The sequence below is a fragment of the Chiloscyllium plagiosum genome, unplaced genomic scaffold (genome assembly GCF_037043375.1).
Source record: "Chiloscyllium plagiosum isolate Xiang-an unplaced genomic scaffold, Cpla_swu_hap1 HiC_scaffold_29, whole genome shotgun sequence".
Taxonomy (NCBI): Eukaryota; Metazoa; Chordata; class Chondrichthyes; order Orectolobiformes; family Hemiscylliidae; genus Chiloscyllium; species Chiloscyllium plagiosum.
The window spans coordinates 6,668,663-6,683,453 of NW_028270167.1; the positions used below are offsets into that span (position 1 = coordinate 6,668,663).

The 14,791-nt window shown below is 37.8% G+C and overlaps 1 protein-coding gene across 4 annotated transcripts in view; it reads left to right on the forward strand.

The window, feature by feature from the left end:
• kmt2a (lysine (K)-specific methyltransferase 2A) overlaps positions 1–14,791 on the forward strand; it is a 149,968-nt gene that overhangs the window by 68,024 nt on the left and 67,153 nt on the right. For 2 of the 4 annotated variants that reach the window (XM_043676499.2, XM_043676503.2), the window contains exons 9-15: positions 4,379–4,507; positions 5,932–6,045; positions 6,783–6,935; positions 8,141–8,236; positions 9,840–9,960; positions 12,814–12,927; positions 14,479–14,663. In XM_043676499.2, coding sequence (XP_043532434.2) covers positions 4,379–4,507; positions 5,932–6,045; positions 6,783–6,935; positions 8,141–8,236; positions 9,840–9,960; positions 12,814–12,927; positions 14,479–14,663 — 912 coding nt within the window. The remainder of the gene's footprint in view (positions 1–4,378; positions 4,508–5,931; positions 6,046–6,782; positions 6,936–8,140; positions 8,237–9,839; positions 9,961–12,813; positions 12,928–14,478; positions 14,664–14,791) is intronic. The other 2 variants (XM_043676501.2, XM_043676502.2) reach the window with 2 other exon arrangements.

Consider the following 14,791-nt stretch of genomic DNA (forward strand, 5'->3'; position numbering starts at 1 on the left):
AGATATCCGATGTTCTTTCTTTTTATTGTGCTGTTCTATGCTGGCTGAACTGCACATCAGGTGTCTTAGAACCATCCTTCATGTCAAGGCCAAAAATGTTGCATCTACTTCACCTTATCCTGGTTAGATTTTACAATTTACAGTTTTTACTCTCAGCACATGATGCTCTGTACTGTTGTTGGGAATCCTAGTGTGCAAAAGACAGTGTGTCGTTTTTATGGCCTCAAATTTTCAGTCTGTTAAAAAAAGTACATGGAACCAAACAAGGCTGCAATTCAGTTATATCCCTAAATTGTGCACCTACATTTTCAATGTCCACATGTATGGTGCATAATTCTCTCCCAGGATGCTAACATTGTAAAACCTATTCAGCTGCCCACCTTTATCTCTTAATCATTTCTTATCCCTTCACTTTTCATTAAGATCTTCCTGTTACATATGGATCCGTGACAAAAGAGGATTCTTAGCTATCAGTACTGTCCAATGACAGCTCAGAAAAATGCATAAAAAGCCAATTGTTGATTTTCCTTGGCATTTCACTTAACGCTGGTAACAACACATGGGGCTCCTTGCTTTGCCCATCTTGCTGTAGAGAATCTGGGAGCCGAGAGTTTCTGGCATTGGTGTTATATCATCAGTATATTCATGCAGAAGATGTATGATTTTAAAGGGAAGTTAACTTTGCTGACTCAAGTAGGTACAGCTCACTAGACTGGCAGTCTTCAGTATGCAATGTACATTTTAACCCAGATGGTAATTGCATTAGTTTTAATATAGCGAGCATCACAGAAAGGATCCTGATTGATTTTCTTGGCGCTGCTCTAGCCTAAGGGTCAGAGACCAGTTGACACAGTAGATCTGTTGGATATAGTCATGTGTTAAAGTTGGCCTTTAACTGTTTGAGCAACTGAGGCCAGCTTTGATTTAAATGGTATTTGCATAGGGATTATTTTCACAAATGTGTTCTCACAGAAACAAGTCTTTCTTTGCGGGAGACCATAATCAAAACATTGCAGGAATATTTCCCACGGGTTTTCTCATACTAATAGGTGAGAAGCAATGGTGAATATACTTATAATCTTTCAGTCTGTTTTTCTGCTGGACCTGGCGCCCCATTTTTTCAAAAAGGTACCATTATAATTGTTGCTTTCACTAAACTAATAAGTCGACCCTTCTAATTCTCCTGCTCAATAAAATCTTGTCTTTCTTTCATTACTGGAAAAATGCTGAAGACTTTTCAGGTGCAGGGCACAGAGATGGCCCAAAATGTATCTAAATCTAGTGGAAAAGACTGTGCACTATGGGCTTCAGTGACTCTTTGTTCATTTGATATGGCTTCAATTTTCATAAAGCAGGTAGAGTTAATGTGTGCAATTCATGCTCTGATCATAGATGCTCTTTCCCAGTCCAACTTCTACACATTTTAATATCAGAGGCATGGGGACACAAAATTCTTGTAGGGGATTCATGTCCGCAGTCCCTCCTACCTAAGGTCTTAGTTTAATATTAAAGCAACAGGATGCTATAAATACTCTATCTTCCCAGTTTGTAAGCATGATACTAACATGTTTTTCCTACAGTGGTTTTGTACGATTAAAAACTTATTCCTGGATTGTTGTTTGTCATACCAAAAATCAGTTAAAAAGAATAATGGGGCAGGAGAATTGAAATAGAACCGACACAAACATTTTAAAATAGCATTCTCCATTTTATCAAGCATCTTTCCATCAGGATGAGTTTCTTTCAGGTATCTGCCAATGCTGCCAAGACAGGCTACAAGCAGGTGTGGCTTAGGATGACTTGCTGTCCAACCGACCTTCCTTCCCTTGGGACTAGTTTCTCCTTCAGCTTGGCCCAGCTGACGTCAGGACTGTAATAGAGAAATGATGAGCTTGAAACACATGCCCTACTAGTTTTATGCTGCAGCATATTCACATAAATCCTCGTTAAACTGCCAGGTTGCTTCGTGCAAAGTTTTTGTTGAGGGAGGACTGAAAGAGAACAGAATAAAAGCAAGGAAGTAAGAGAAGAAAACAGGCAGAAGAAAGATGAGAACAAGAGACACTGATCATAGTAATGAGAAAGACAATCACCACAGAAGTCATGAAATTTCAACTGAGGTAGAAAAGCAGAGTGGAAAATGAAAAATAAGTGAGACATAGGAAAAAAACCTAGAAGAGAGGGAGAGATGAGGAATTATTAAACTATGATTGTTCTTTGCAAGGAGTGAAGTACTGTGAGTATTGGAATTATATTTCATTTTATGGACTCTTGTATTAAAGAATTTAAATCGCCACCCCCCAATTGAAGAGTAGATTTCAATGTTATTCACAATCCCTTGAATCATACGTTGTAATGTTCTCATAGTTCGTTTACCAGTCATGCTTCATAATTGATTGTTAGGAGCAGCACTAAGTTTCATCAATCTTACCTCAGTCACTGTTCATGTTATCTCCAGTATTGAAACTGCTATCAGGACAGAAAAGTTTTAATGTTATCACTTGTATATTAGAGAGGAATTTAAAGTTTATTTTTTCAGAAAACATGAATGGCAATATGATGAAAGCTATCCAGGTACATCACTGCAGTGACTAACTGTTTGACTTTAAGATGTGTCATTCCCCATCTCTATTGAAAAGTATTTAATGCTGATTTGTGCTGTGTCTGATAAGTGGAGATAGGTTCCACTACATTGGTCACAGATTTGTGATGACAAATGCACACAAACTGATAAAATTAAATAATGATGGGCAGGTAATAATGTCAGAATGTTAATACTCTTTTGGTGAGTGTACATAGCAGTGAAATGTACCTGCAAAATTAAGATTATTGCAGGCATTTCCTACAGCAGTGTAAGTCACCTTACTTTGCTCTAGTGCCGTTCTTTATTTGATGCGAAGGCAGAAATTGTTGGAGAAGATCAGCGGGTCTGGCACTATATTTGTGGAAACAAAGCAGAGTTAACATTTTGGGTTCTTCAGATCATTTTATTTTCACTCTTTTATTTAGTGTTTTGCTTTAAGGCCTCTTTGAGGAACATTATTGTATGCTGCATTGTAACCTGATACTATGTGGGTTTGTACCTGCAATTACCCATACTGTGACATCCCAGTTGAATTTTGCCTCTGATTATTTGCCATTTGGAAACCCGGCACTTCTCTGTGGGAAGGAAGAGGAAAAATGAAATCATAAATCGGTCTATTTTAATAACTACTGGGATATCCTTTCCTTTTCTTAGAGAGCACATAACTGGACTGAATCCAACTTTGGTTCAATCCCACTATAGTGCAGGCTCTAACTAGAGGTCAGAGACACAAGAACCAGCAAATTGTCATTGGCTGCTTGCCATTGTTCTTGAGAATTTCCAGTCCTACATTCATAGTATTGGGTTAAATACCCTGAGCAGCCTGAAACTTACTTCCTTTAGGATATGAATTTACATAATCATTGCTCACTTACTCTGAAGCTCCCGAGTTCACCTACACTATTGTGATGGCCAGTAGGCTGAAGTGGAGCATGAAGCAGTGACAGGGAGGAGAAAGTGAGGACTGCAGATGCTGGAGATCAGAGCTTAAAAATGTGTTGCTGGAAAAGCGCAGCAGGTCAGGCAGCATCCAAGGAGAACGAGAATCGATGTTTCGGGCATAAGCCCTTCTTCAGGAAGGCTTATGCCCGAAACATCGATTCTCCTTTTCCTTGGATGCTGCCTGACCTGCTGCGCTTTTCCTGCAACACATTTTAAGCCATGAAGCAGTGACAGCTCAAGTCTGAATTCTCTTTAGGATATACATTCAGGTGGATGTTCTATTTTGATGACAGTTAAGTGTCTTTTTGTCTGACATGTATTCCAACCCAATCACATAATTGTTGAAGCATGATAAAAGCTTTGTGGGATTCTTCATGTGAAGAATCCAGTTTTGCACTTACAGGTTCTTTTTGTTTACTTTCTACATGTGATCCCTGTCACCCCATCCAAACAAATATCTTGGTTCATTATCACTAAACTCCCTCAGTGGTGCTAAATATTGTAATACTAAACCACACAGACAAGTTCACAAGTGTAATCCTTATTCCACCCTGAGTTAGCTGATCTGAGCAGCTAAACCTCTGTAGTCGGTCCCAACTCTCTGTGAGGGCAGGTAAAATGGTGATGGAGAAATTTAAAAAATGGCATTTTTTAATGGAACAAAATGTAAATTGTATGGTGACCAATATTTCTCGCATACTTCCAGTAGAAGTTATAAATTAGTCTCCAATACTTAGTTCTCAGTTAAAAATTATGTTTTTGAAAAGGATAGCTTGAGCAGATATATCTAATTGCTGACAAATATTTTTCAGCAAACAACAGCTTTATTTATTTAATGTTTCTTGTTTTTAGGATAAAGTGATTGCTGTCAGTAAGTTTGAACCCAGTACCCTGAGCCTGCTCACACCTTTGACGAATGTCACTTGTGGAAAACAGAAACCATTAGCAGACGGAGTCCATAGGATCAGAGTGGATTTCAAGGTAGAACAAAAAAGTGCTGGGACTGCTAAGCTGTCATAAACTATAGAAAATATTAGTTTAGGACAAGAAGGGTAGAACTTAATTTTGATTTGATTTCTGCCCTCCTCCATTCCTCATGGATACACACATCCTGACCTTCTGGTTCTTCCTTACACTGTTACTGTGAATCTTAATCAGTTATCCATATGCCTTTTTGTTTCTTACATACTCACAGGCATCTGTTCACTGGCATTCCATTTTCATAAGGGAATTCTTGGAGCAGTAAGAGTTGACTTTCCCATTGTGTTTGTCAGTCCCTCCCCTCATTGCCACTTCTTTCTAATTCTTTTCCAATACGCAGTTTAGCTGAGTTCTCGGACACTGTAGTGAATATTTTTTTCTTCCATGTTCAATCTTCTAAACTCTAATGCTTGAAGATATGGTGAGCCTTTCCCTGTCTGTCCAGTACATTGTGATCTGGTATTTCTCTTAAAAAACTTCCATGGAGATTTAGTAGCAGTCCTGCTAATGCTGTTTTACCTGGTTTTCTGAAGTGAATGGTAGATTGGGAAATAATGCTCCTTCCACAGAAATCTCTGCAGATTGGGAGACTTGAATACTTTCCATCATAAAAGAGTACCCAACTATACAACTGTATGTAGGATATTCTTGCTTGTAAATTGGTTCCTCTCATCGGGAAGGATCATACCAGGTTTTGCGTCATAGAATCATACAGTATAGAAGAGGCCCTCGACCCATCGAGTCTGTGCAACAAAAATAAGCTACTATTTCTACTAGTCTAACTTTCCCGCATTAGGCCCCATGATCTTGAATGTTATGAAACTTCAAGTTCTCATCCAAGTATTTTTTGAAGTTTGTGAGGTTGTCTGCCTCAACTACTCTCCCAGGCAGTGCATTCCAGGTCCCACCACCCTCTGGGTGAGAAAGCTTTTCCTCAAATCCCTCTAAACTCCTGCTTTTCACTTTAAAATTGTACCCCTTTGGTATTGACCCTTTTATTAGTGGGTGCAACTGTTTTCTTTTAACCCTGTCCATGCTATTCATAATCTTACACACTTCTATCAGATCCTCACTTGACCTTCTTTGCTGCACAAAAACCAACTTATCCAGCCTCTCTTCATAGCTTAAATGCTCCATTCCAGGCAACATCCTGTTGAATCACTGTGTGATCCTAGCTGCTGCACAGCAAAACAATATTTTTTACAAAAGGCTATTCATTATAATGTGATATTTCTAGTGAATATACTGTTAAAGAATGGATTCGGAAAACTTATGTGCATTTTGTAGAAGGAGGAACGACTGAAGTCGGCAAATGTGAAAATTAACGCATGTAGGCTTCAGATGAAATTACTTAACTATTGAGTAAACTGTTTTTTTTTTTGCTGTTTATATGTCTTCTGATATTGTTCTGCTGACTTTGGCAGGAGGACTGTGATGTGGAAAATGTGTGGGAGATGGGTGGACTTAGTATCCTGACTTCTTTACCCATCACTCCCAGGGTGGTTTGCTTCCTCTGTGCCAGCAGTGGACATGTCGAGGTATGGTTTCCATCTCATGTTCTCAGTCTTGCTGAAGTTTGACTTCCATTTAGTAGAGAAGGTTACTTGATGCATTGGTAAAATAACTCTGTTTAAGAGCAGCACACCACACCATTACCCTTCTGATCAAAATCTTCTGATCACCCCTTACTCAATAAGTTAGTTTAAACTCCATCTGAATTTGAGTCAGCAAGCGGCTGTGTGTCTGATAGAGTGGAACTTGATCTTAACATTTACTGGCAACATAAGCAACATAAATGTGGTGAAGAGGCATCAGTAAAGTGTAATAGTACAATGCATGTTCTACTGAGTTTTTTGCAGTAAAATAATCAACTCTGTGTTGTAATGTTCTGCATATAACCAGGTGATGTTTCTGTCTGGAAAGACATTTGATATTCCATAGGTACCAGGCAGTGTTCAAATTTTCTGAATTGTGATGTACAAGTTAATATTGCTTGGATGCTGACTAATCGCAAGGCTTGGTGGTTTTCAGTGTCAAATGTATAGGACCTTCCCTGCTGCGAATGGAAAAGTCACAACATATTTCCATTGTGGAAATGAACAGCCTTGAGGGGTGGGAAGAAATGAAGAAGAGTTTGTATACACAAACAAATTTGGCTGTATGTACATTAGGGATTGTGACATTGTTACAAATCTGACAGACTCAGGGGAACAATCATTATCGCTTCAGGAGTGTAGAGTTTGCTGATTTATTTTCCTTTGTGTTTTGTTTGCAGTTTGTTTACTGTCAGGTGTGCTGTGAGCCTTTCCACCTCTTCTGCCTGGAGGAAAATGAGCGACCCCTAGAGGAGCAGTGGGAGAACTGGTGTTGTCGGCGCTGCAAATTCTGTCATGTTTGTTGCCGACAGAATAAATCCTCAAAGGTAATGGTAAGCTGCGCATAATTGTTTTAGGTGGGCATTTTGGATTTGCCCCTGATACTGCTGAAAGAGTGATATTCTGACTTGTTCTAATTTTAGTACAGAATAAGTAAATTTGACTACAGTTCAATATAACCAATGCTAACAAGATTCACATTTCTAACTGGTTCATCCTCCGTGTCTATGTCAGTGATTACAAGAATTAAGTGGTTTGAGGGTGACTTTTAACCGAATTCTTATTTTTAAAATAACTTGGGCAGGAGCAAACTTCAAATCCTGTCTCAGACCTTCTTATTCATGCCCCGGAGTGTTCTATAACAGGAGTCATGCATTTGCAAAGCCGATTAACTCCCTCTGGAGTTTAAAATTTCTGAACACCTTGGAGAAGTGTTAATCACTGCTGTCTGCTCCTGATAGTCGTTTCTACTTCTTAATAAAGACACATTTTCTTTTCTTTTTGAACCTCAACTTTGTTGTGTTTATTGCTGATCATTTGACAGTCATAAAAAACTAGGTTTTCAACATAAATTATTTATTTCAAAATAAATGTTACCATTTTATAAAGCACACAAATTTTCTTTTATAAGCTATCCATTGTTTTAAGTCCTTCTGCCCATAATCGTCATCTCAATGTCTCTGACAAATTGATTACCTACCCATTCTGCATTTGCTGCCTCTGAGCAGCTGCCAAGATGTGAGGCTTAGAGGTGTCAATTCCAGGATTTTTCAGTCCTCTTGGTTTCTGTTCTGCTTTCTGCCTCTCCATGAAGGCTCATTTAAAATCAGGAGCTAGTGAGGCAAAATAGCGTGTGATAGAAGGGAGCAAGTTCTAGCCTAATACTCCCTTGTTTACTCCATTAGTGCACTTAACACCATAGGATTAGATGGTAAAATGAATTATTCATGATTATCTGCTTTTCGCACCTTTTTGCTCAGTCATCTAAATGTTCAGTCCATTTGCCCCTTGTCAATTTTGATTAAGCCAGACTTGAAATTTTAGCTTGTATTAGTTCTTTTTGGATTGATGGACCTTGTGTAACATAAACATTTTCTTTTTTTATGTGTTCCAACAGGTGAGAATCAGATTGAAATTGGAGCAGTATTTAGGAGAATTTCTCTAAAGAAGGGAACTGATCCTAAAAAAAAATCCCTTCTCTTGAAGACTGATTATCATAAGTAAAATGCAATCTCTTAAAACATTTATTTTTACACAGCAGCTTCTAGAGTGTGGCAAGTGTCGAAACAGCTATCATCCAGAGTGCCTGGGACCAAACTACCCAACAAAGCCAACCAAGAAAAAGAAAGTATGGGTAAGTTTTGTTTTCTCATGTGACTCATTTTACCTCATGGCTTAAATTCCATCAACTCTTTGTTGCCTCCTTACCCATTTTAAAAGCATTAATATTCTTCTTGGCATTAGGAAATTGGTAATGAATAAAACAAATATATGGAATGAATAAAATGACTTAGTTCAAGACTTGCTAGTCAATACATGTAACTAACATTAATATGCAAATGTATTTGTACAAAAGGGAAAATGTTTAGTGGGTCTGGCAGCAACTCTGGAGAGAGAATTAATTAATATTTTGTTTTTATGACACGAGAAGTAAGCTCATCATTCCAGTATTTTCACTTTCTTTAGACTTCTGGTATCCACAGTATTTTGCTTTTATACTTGTGTAGTTTTTCTATTTGTTCACGGAATGAGGCGGTTCCTGGCTAAACCAACAAATTGCCCTCAAAGATGGAAATGAGCTGCCTTCTTGAACGCTGCAATCCCTGGGATTCTTTGTTACAGAATATATTTTGCAAGAGTAATACTCTTCATGGGGATTTTCTTGTATTTGTCAGTTGAATACATTAGAATGGTGTTCAATTGACGTTTCCTTCACGTACCAAATTAAGGCCCTTCTGTCTTAATCTTCTTAAAATTCTGTTTCCCAGTCACTGGAGAAAGTCTTACCTTTACTTTTCCCATGCCGTAGAAGATCTGTCATGCTGTTGCTGCTGTACCTATATGACAAGTTGTGGCTAAATTTTTCCTATGCAGCTACCAGTGTTCCCTCCTTTTACATGGACAGGACTAAATCTGGAAATGACAGACAGCAAAGTGCAGCGCACATTATTTCATACGCTGTACTTCTGAATAACAGGCACTCTACCAGTGTTACATAGTTGAGATCTCAGATTTGCTTTGGAGTCTTGGAAAAGTGGCATGTTTTAATTTTCACTGATGTAATAAGGTCAAAGAGGGTGAACCAATTTAAATTCCAAGTATATTTGCATGTCTTACTTTAGTAAAGAAGCAAACAACTTTATATTTTATGTGTAGCCCGTTTAAATATTGGTAAAAATTGAGTGTTAGGCTTGAAGGATCCGTTTTTAACATTAGTTAAGTGAATCAATTGGAAATTCAAGTTAACATCTATCCATAGCTCACTGAATGGGGCCCTCATTGATATGCTGCCGGATTGGACATAAGATGAGAGATGGATAGCTCTTTCATTTATGTAGCATGAATTTAAGTTTCTAGGTATATTTTGTTATGGTTGAGATTTTGTAAGATCGTTATATTTTGAAATGGTCTTTAACTTCTAGTAAATTGAAGGGGTCAGATAATGCATGCTGAAAGCTGCATGGCAACATATGAGTGTTGAGTCTGTTAAAGATGAAAGGAAGGCCAGATTGTTCACCAGAAAGAAGATGCAAGGTTTTCCCAGTTGTAGACAACAGTAGAGACAACTGAGATGCCTGTGAATAGATTGTGGATCTCCAAGCCCAGAGGAATTGTTAATAAATGCTATGCAGTAAAAGGGTATACTTTGAACTGTACATTTAATTCCAGGATAAGAAATGAAAGGGTTCTGAAGAATAGCTAGTTGGCATTTCTAATAAAGGTCTCCTCTGCTGTAGATCTGTACAAAGTGTGTCCGATGTAAGAGTTGTGGAGCCACAACTCCAGGGAAAGGCTGGGATGCGCAGTGGTCACATGATTTTTCTTTATGTCACGAATGTGCAAAGCTGTTTGATAAAGGTAAGTGCATACATTTGTTTTGTTCATAGTATATAGAATTACCTGGTGCTGATTCCAAGATAACCATTAAGTGGCTCAGATACTGTCTTAAACTGTGAATTGGAGTTTAATATATAGTTAATACGTACTTGCTCACAAATTGGTCCTGTTTCATGACGAGAGGGATATCATACTGTGTAATATACAACATTGCTTCATTTAGATAAAAAATTATATTATCCCTTTAATGCCATAAATGCTATGAGCTAAAAGTTGGCTGAGGTCACAGTTTATTTTTCAGTCAGATTTGAAAAATGGCCTTTTTAAAATGTGGTTGGTGGACAAGTTGAGAGGAGAGCTAAAGAAATAGGAGCAGGAGTAGGCCATTCAATATTCAAGGCTGCTGTGCCATTCAATAAGATGATGGCTAATTTTACCTCATGCTTCACCTGTTCTTTCACAGCCTGCAACTCCATGATATTTAAAAAAATCTGTTTACCTCCTCTTTAAATAGTTTCAGTGATCTAGTCTCCACAACTCTTGCGTAGAGGTTTCCAGATATTCAGTACTGTCTGAGAGACGAAATTGTTTCACATTTTAGTGTTAAATGAGTGTCCCCTTATTCATTAACTATATCCCCTAATTTGAAATTCCCTCACTAGTGGAAACATCTTCTCAAAATCTACACTGTCAAGCCCCCTCAGAATTTTGTATGTTTAAATAAGATCACCCCTCATTGTTCGAAACGCTGATGAATAAACACTTTGCCTGTTTAGCCATTCTTGATATGTTAGTCCGTCTAGCGACTGTCTTGTGAGTTACCTCCAATGCCTGTATATCTTTTCTTCAATATGAAGACCAAAATTGAACACTTTACTCCAGGTGCAGTGTCACCAACAACCTTTACAGTTGTAACAAGACTTCACTACTTTAATGTTCCATCCCACTCCAATCAAGCCGTATGAGCCAAAATTCCATTTTCCTCCTTTTAATGGATTGCTGCATCTTAATACTAACATTTTGTGCACAAAGTTAAAAATCACACAACACCAGATTACAGTCCAACAGCTTTATTTGAAAGTACATGCTTTTGGAGAGCTGTTCCTTTGTAAGTTAGCTAATGGGGCAGGATATCTAGGACACAGAATTTATAAGTAAAAGATTAAAGTGTCATACAACTGATATGATATATTAGACAAACCTAGATGGCAGTTAAGTCTTCAATCACTTAGAATGGTGGCACAGGTTTTCATTGATAAACATGTAAATCCCAGAATTTCTTTCAAGTCACTGCCCTGAGAAAACTTAAGGTTTTCTGTGTGAACAGGACAGACTTGTGTCTTCCACTGTTGGGGAATCTTTAAGTTGCATTCCAGAAACTTAAGTTTTGTCCCAATTATAAAAGATACAATGGGAGTCAACTTTACGCTTGAAACGTTATTTCTCAGAAATATACATTACACACATGCACCACCTAAACTCAAACCACAGTTCCAATCTGTTTCTCTTTATAAAAACATAATGAACACCACTTGCATCTAATTGATCACAAGAAATAAATTAACATCACGTATATTACCAGTTTTGTTTTTAATATATTTTTTGCATCGCACAGAAAAAGTCATAGGAGAAGTATGATGGACAGGAAGTACCTCATTAAAATAAGTTAAGTTGATAAATGTCTACAAATGGTATATTAGGACATCTGTTGGAAGTTTTCCTTCAAATCATGATTTTGTGACTTTTCCTGAAGAAGGGCCTGTGCCCGAAACGTCGAATCTCCTGTTCCCTGGATGCTGCCTGACCTGCTGTGCTGTTCCAGCAATAAAGTTTCAACGTTTTGTGACTTTCCATTGGATGCCAGGTTTTATCCATAATTGCATGTCTCATCACGTGACCAGATTTGCATTTCTACCCACCAGAAAAAATATTCAGCTGATGCAGTCTGGAATAGAGTTCCACAGGAAGTAGAAGGGCTAGGTTCTGATATTTTTTGTAGTGTGGAACTTCCCTTCTTGCCTTCCTTGCTGTTGTAGATTGTTTTCTTTGGTCTAGTTTAGAAGGTGTTGGTCATTCTTCTGTCCTTGCCCATATATGAGATTCAACAGGCTAATATATAGCAGAGGAATCATGGGTAGGTCTGACCCTACTTTCCCTTGCTTTGATTAGGGGAATTGGGATGGAATGGACAGCAAACAACACTAAATCTAGGTGTTTTGAGAGAATTTTTGGTGCCACTATGATTGGCTGTTAGTTTGAGGTAACTGTAGAGATTAAGAGTTGAGTTCATTCAATTAGTAGCATAAAGCAGCCAGTCACTGCCTAAACCATTTGTGTTATTAGAGAAGTCCCTTGTTGACTTTTCTAAAATTTACATAATTTTGTGTTATTTTCCTGTGCCCTGATTAAATTGTTCTTTAATTATAATGTCACTATTCTTTGGAGCTCATCAGGCGGTAAGTTGTAGCAAGCATTACATAAGAAAATCTGCATGGGTAGAGTGGAATACACAAGTCTGCCCTGTTCACAGAGAAAACCTGTGTGGCATTATTCTTGGTTCCACATGCTTGCAGTAACTAAATAAGTCAAGTCCTGGTTTAATTGTTTAGAACTTTCTTAGGGATTTTGGTCCTGTGCTTCCTTTCCATGTTGGCATAAAAATCCACATGTAGCCTGTTCCTGTAATCATTTGGCTGATAAGCCTCTATTAAGTATGTTTTAAGATATTGCATGCAGCTAAGTAGATCGGGAAGTATAGAGCCAGTTCATTCTAGTGAAATTATATACAAAACTTATGTCAGCAGTGCTGAGGATTATCAGGAAAGCTGTGAAAGGACACCAGCTGTGTTGATATAAATTGTTGTTTATTTTTAGGAAACTTCTGCCCACTGTGTGACAAGTGCTACGATGATGATGATTATGAGAGCAAGATGATGCAGTGTGGAAAATGTGATCGATGGGTTCATGCAAAGTGTGAAAGCTTGTCAGGTATTTTAAAATGCAGGGTATGTTTTGTATTTAAAACACATGATGCCATTAAGGGGATGTAATGTCTGGCTGGCTGGTATATTTCACTGAGTTCAGGATTTGTTTACATAGACCTTCCTTTTAACTATTTAAAGTATAAATGCATAATTTGTTAATGCATATAATCTGTTAAATAACATTAACTTCTTGAGTTCCCGTTTAGCTATATCCCCAAACAGCATAAATTCTGTCCCTTCTGATGAAATTTCTATTATATTTATTATAGCACTAACAAATCTTAGGAACACAAAATGCTATATTACTTCCCTTCTCATCTGTGCCCCAAACTGCTCCTGTCTTCTCCTGAGGGTTTTGGGTTTTTTGCTTGTTTTTTGATTTTTGCATTAATTTTCCTAACAGCTTCTTGCTGTTATATATTATAAAAATTACACTTTCAAAATAAAGTAGTTTGTTTTTAAATCAGAAGGCATGTAATTGCATGAACTTGTTCCTGAGTATTGATAGCTGCCTTTTTAAATACTTCTTAGGTCTAACTTGTTCTGTCCAACATGCTGTACTTTCTTTTGGCCAGCTTCTTTATTCCTGTTGAGTTGATGTTATGGAATCAAAGCAGTCAGATAAAAATTCAGAGCGTATTGGCTATGATATTAATGAATGCTGGACCAGACCTGAGTTCAAGGACCACCTCCTGTTCCAATATAATTTTTTTTCTGCAAATATTTAGTGGGTTTTCTCTCTCAATAAAGTATAAATGTTGTGTTTCAAATTTTAATCAGAGTTCAGCAAGTGAAGCTACCATGATAATTAGAAGGGGGCAGTTTCATAAATGTTACTAGTTTGTATTTTGGGGAGGGTTGGGATTGGGCAGGCAGATTCTACGTATTAGCCAATTTGACGTTTCTCCCTGCCATTAATTTTTAAGGCTAGCACATGCTTGTTTATCCAAATAAGCTCGCTCATCTTTGATTGTGAGTGGAGAAATTCAAATAATTTAGGTATTTCATTTAAATATTGGCATGACCATGAGCTGGCTGACCGCTTATAGTTTATTGCCTCAGAAATTGGTTGCTATGTGTAGAGGAACCAATTTATTGAGGTTACTGCCCAGTTTTGAGCAGTTGCTGTGTTCATCCAACTTGCATTGTTTGTGCCCCATGCCCCATCATATTTGTCCCATTTTGTTCTACAGCATTATTATTTCAATTAGACCAGAAGACCATAAGAAAGGGGAAAAGGAGTAGGTTTATTTTACTATTTTACTACTGATCAAGAATCTATCTGTCTCAGCTGTAAATATACTCAAGCACTCTGTGCCGCCACAATTCTGCTCCATTCAGCCACCAGGGAGATTAGCTCTATATTGTCACATTGTCTAATTGCTTCAGTAACTTGCATCTATTCCGTCCAGCTGCTACGTTCATGTGTATATCACTAAAATATTTAGAGGCATTGAGTTCATTGCCTTGAAAGGTATGAAGAGGCTTTTGCATCAGGCACAGAAAATATGAGCTATCCAGCTGTGTTATGTTTTGTCTTTGTATCTTCTTACAGATGAGATGTATGAGATCTTGTCAAATCTTCCTGAAAGTGTGGCATACACATGTATAAATTGTACAGAGCAGCATCCTGCAGAATGGCGGCTGGCTTTGGGAAAGGAACTGCAAATCTCTTTAAAGCAAGTTCTGACTGCACTACTAAACTCTAGGACTACAAGCCACTTGTTACGCTACAGGCAGGTGAGCCTGAACTGCTTCATCAACAATGTCCAACAAAGCATTACAATGGGCATATTTTACATTGTTGGGAATACAGGTTTTCATGCATTGGCTCCTATTTGTATTGTTGGACATTAATTTGTAATTTT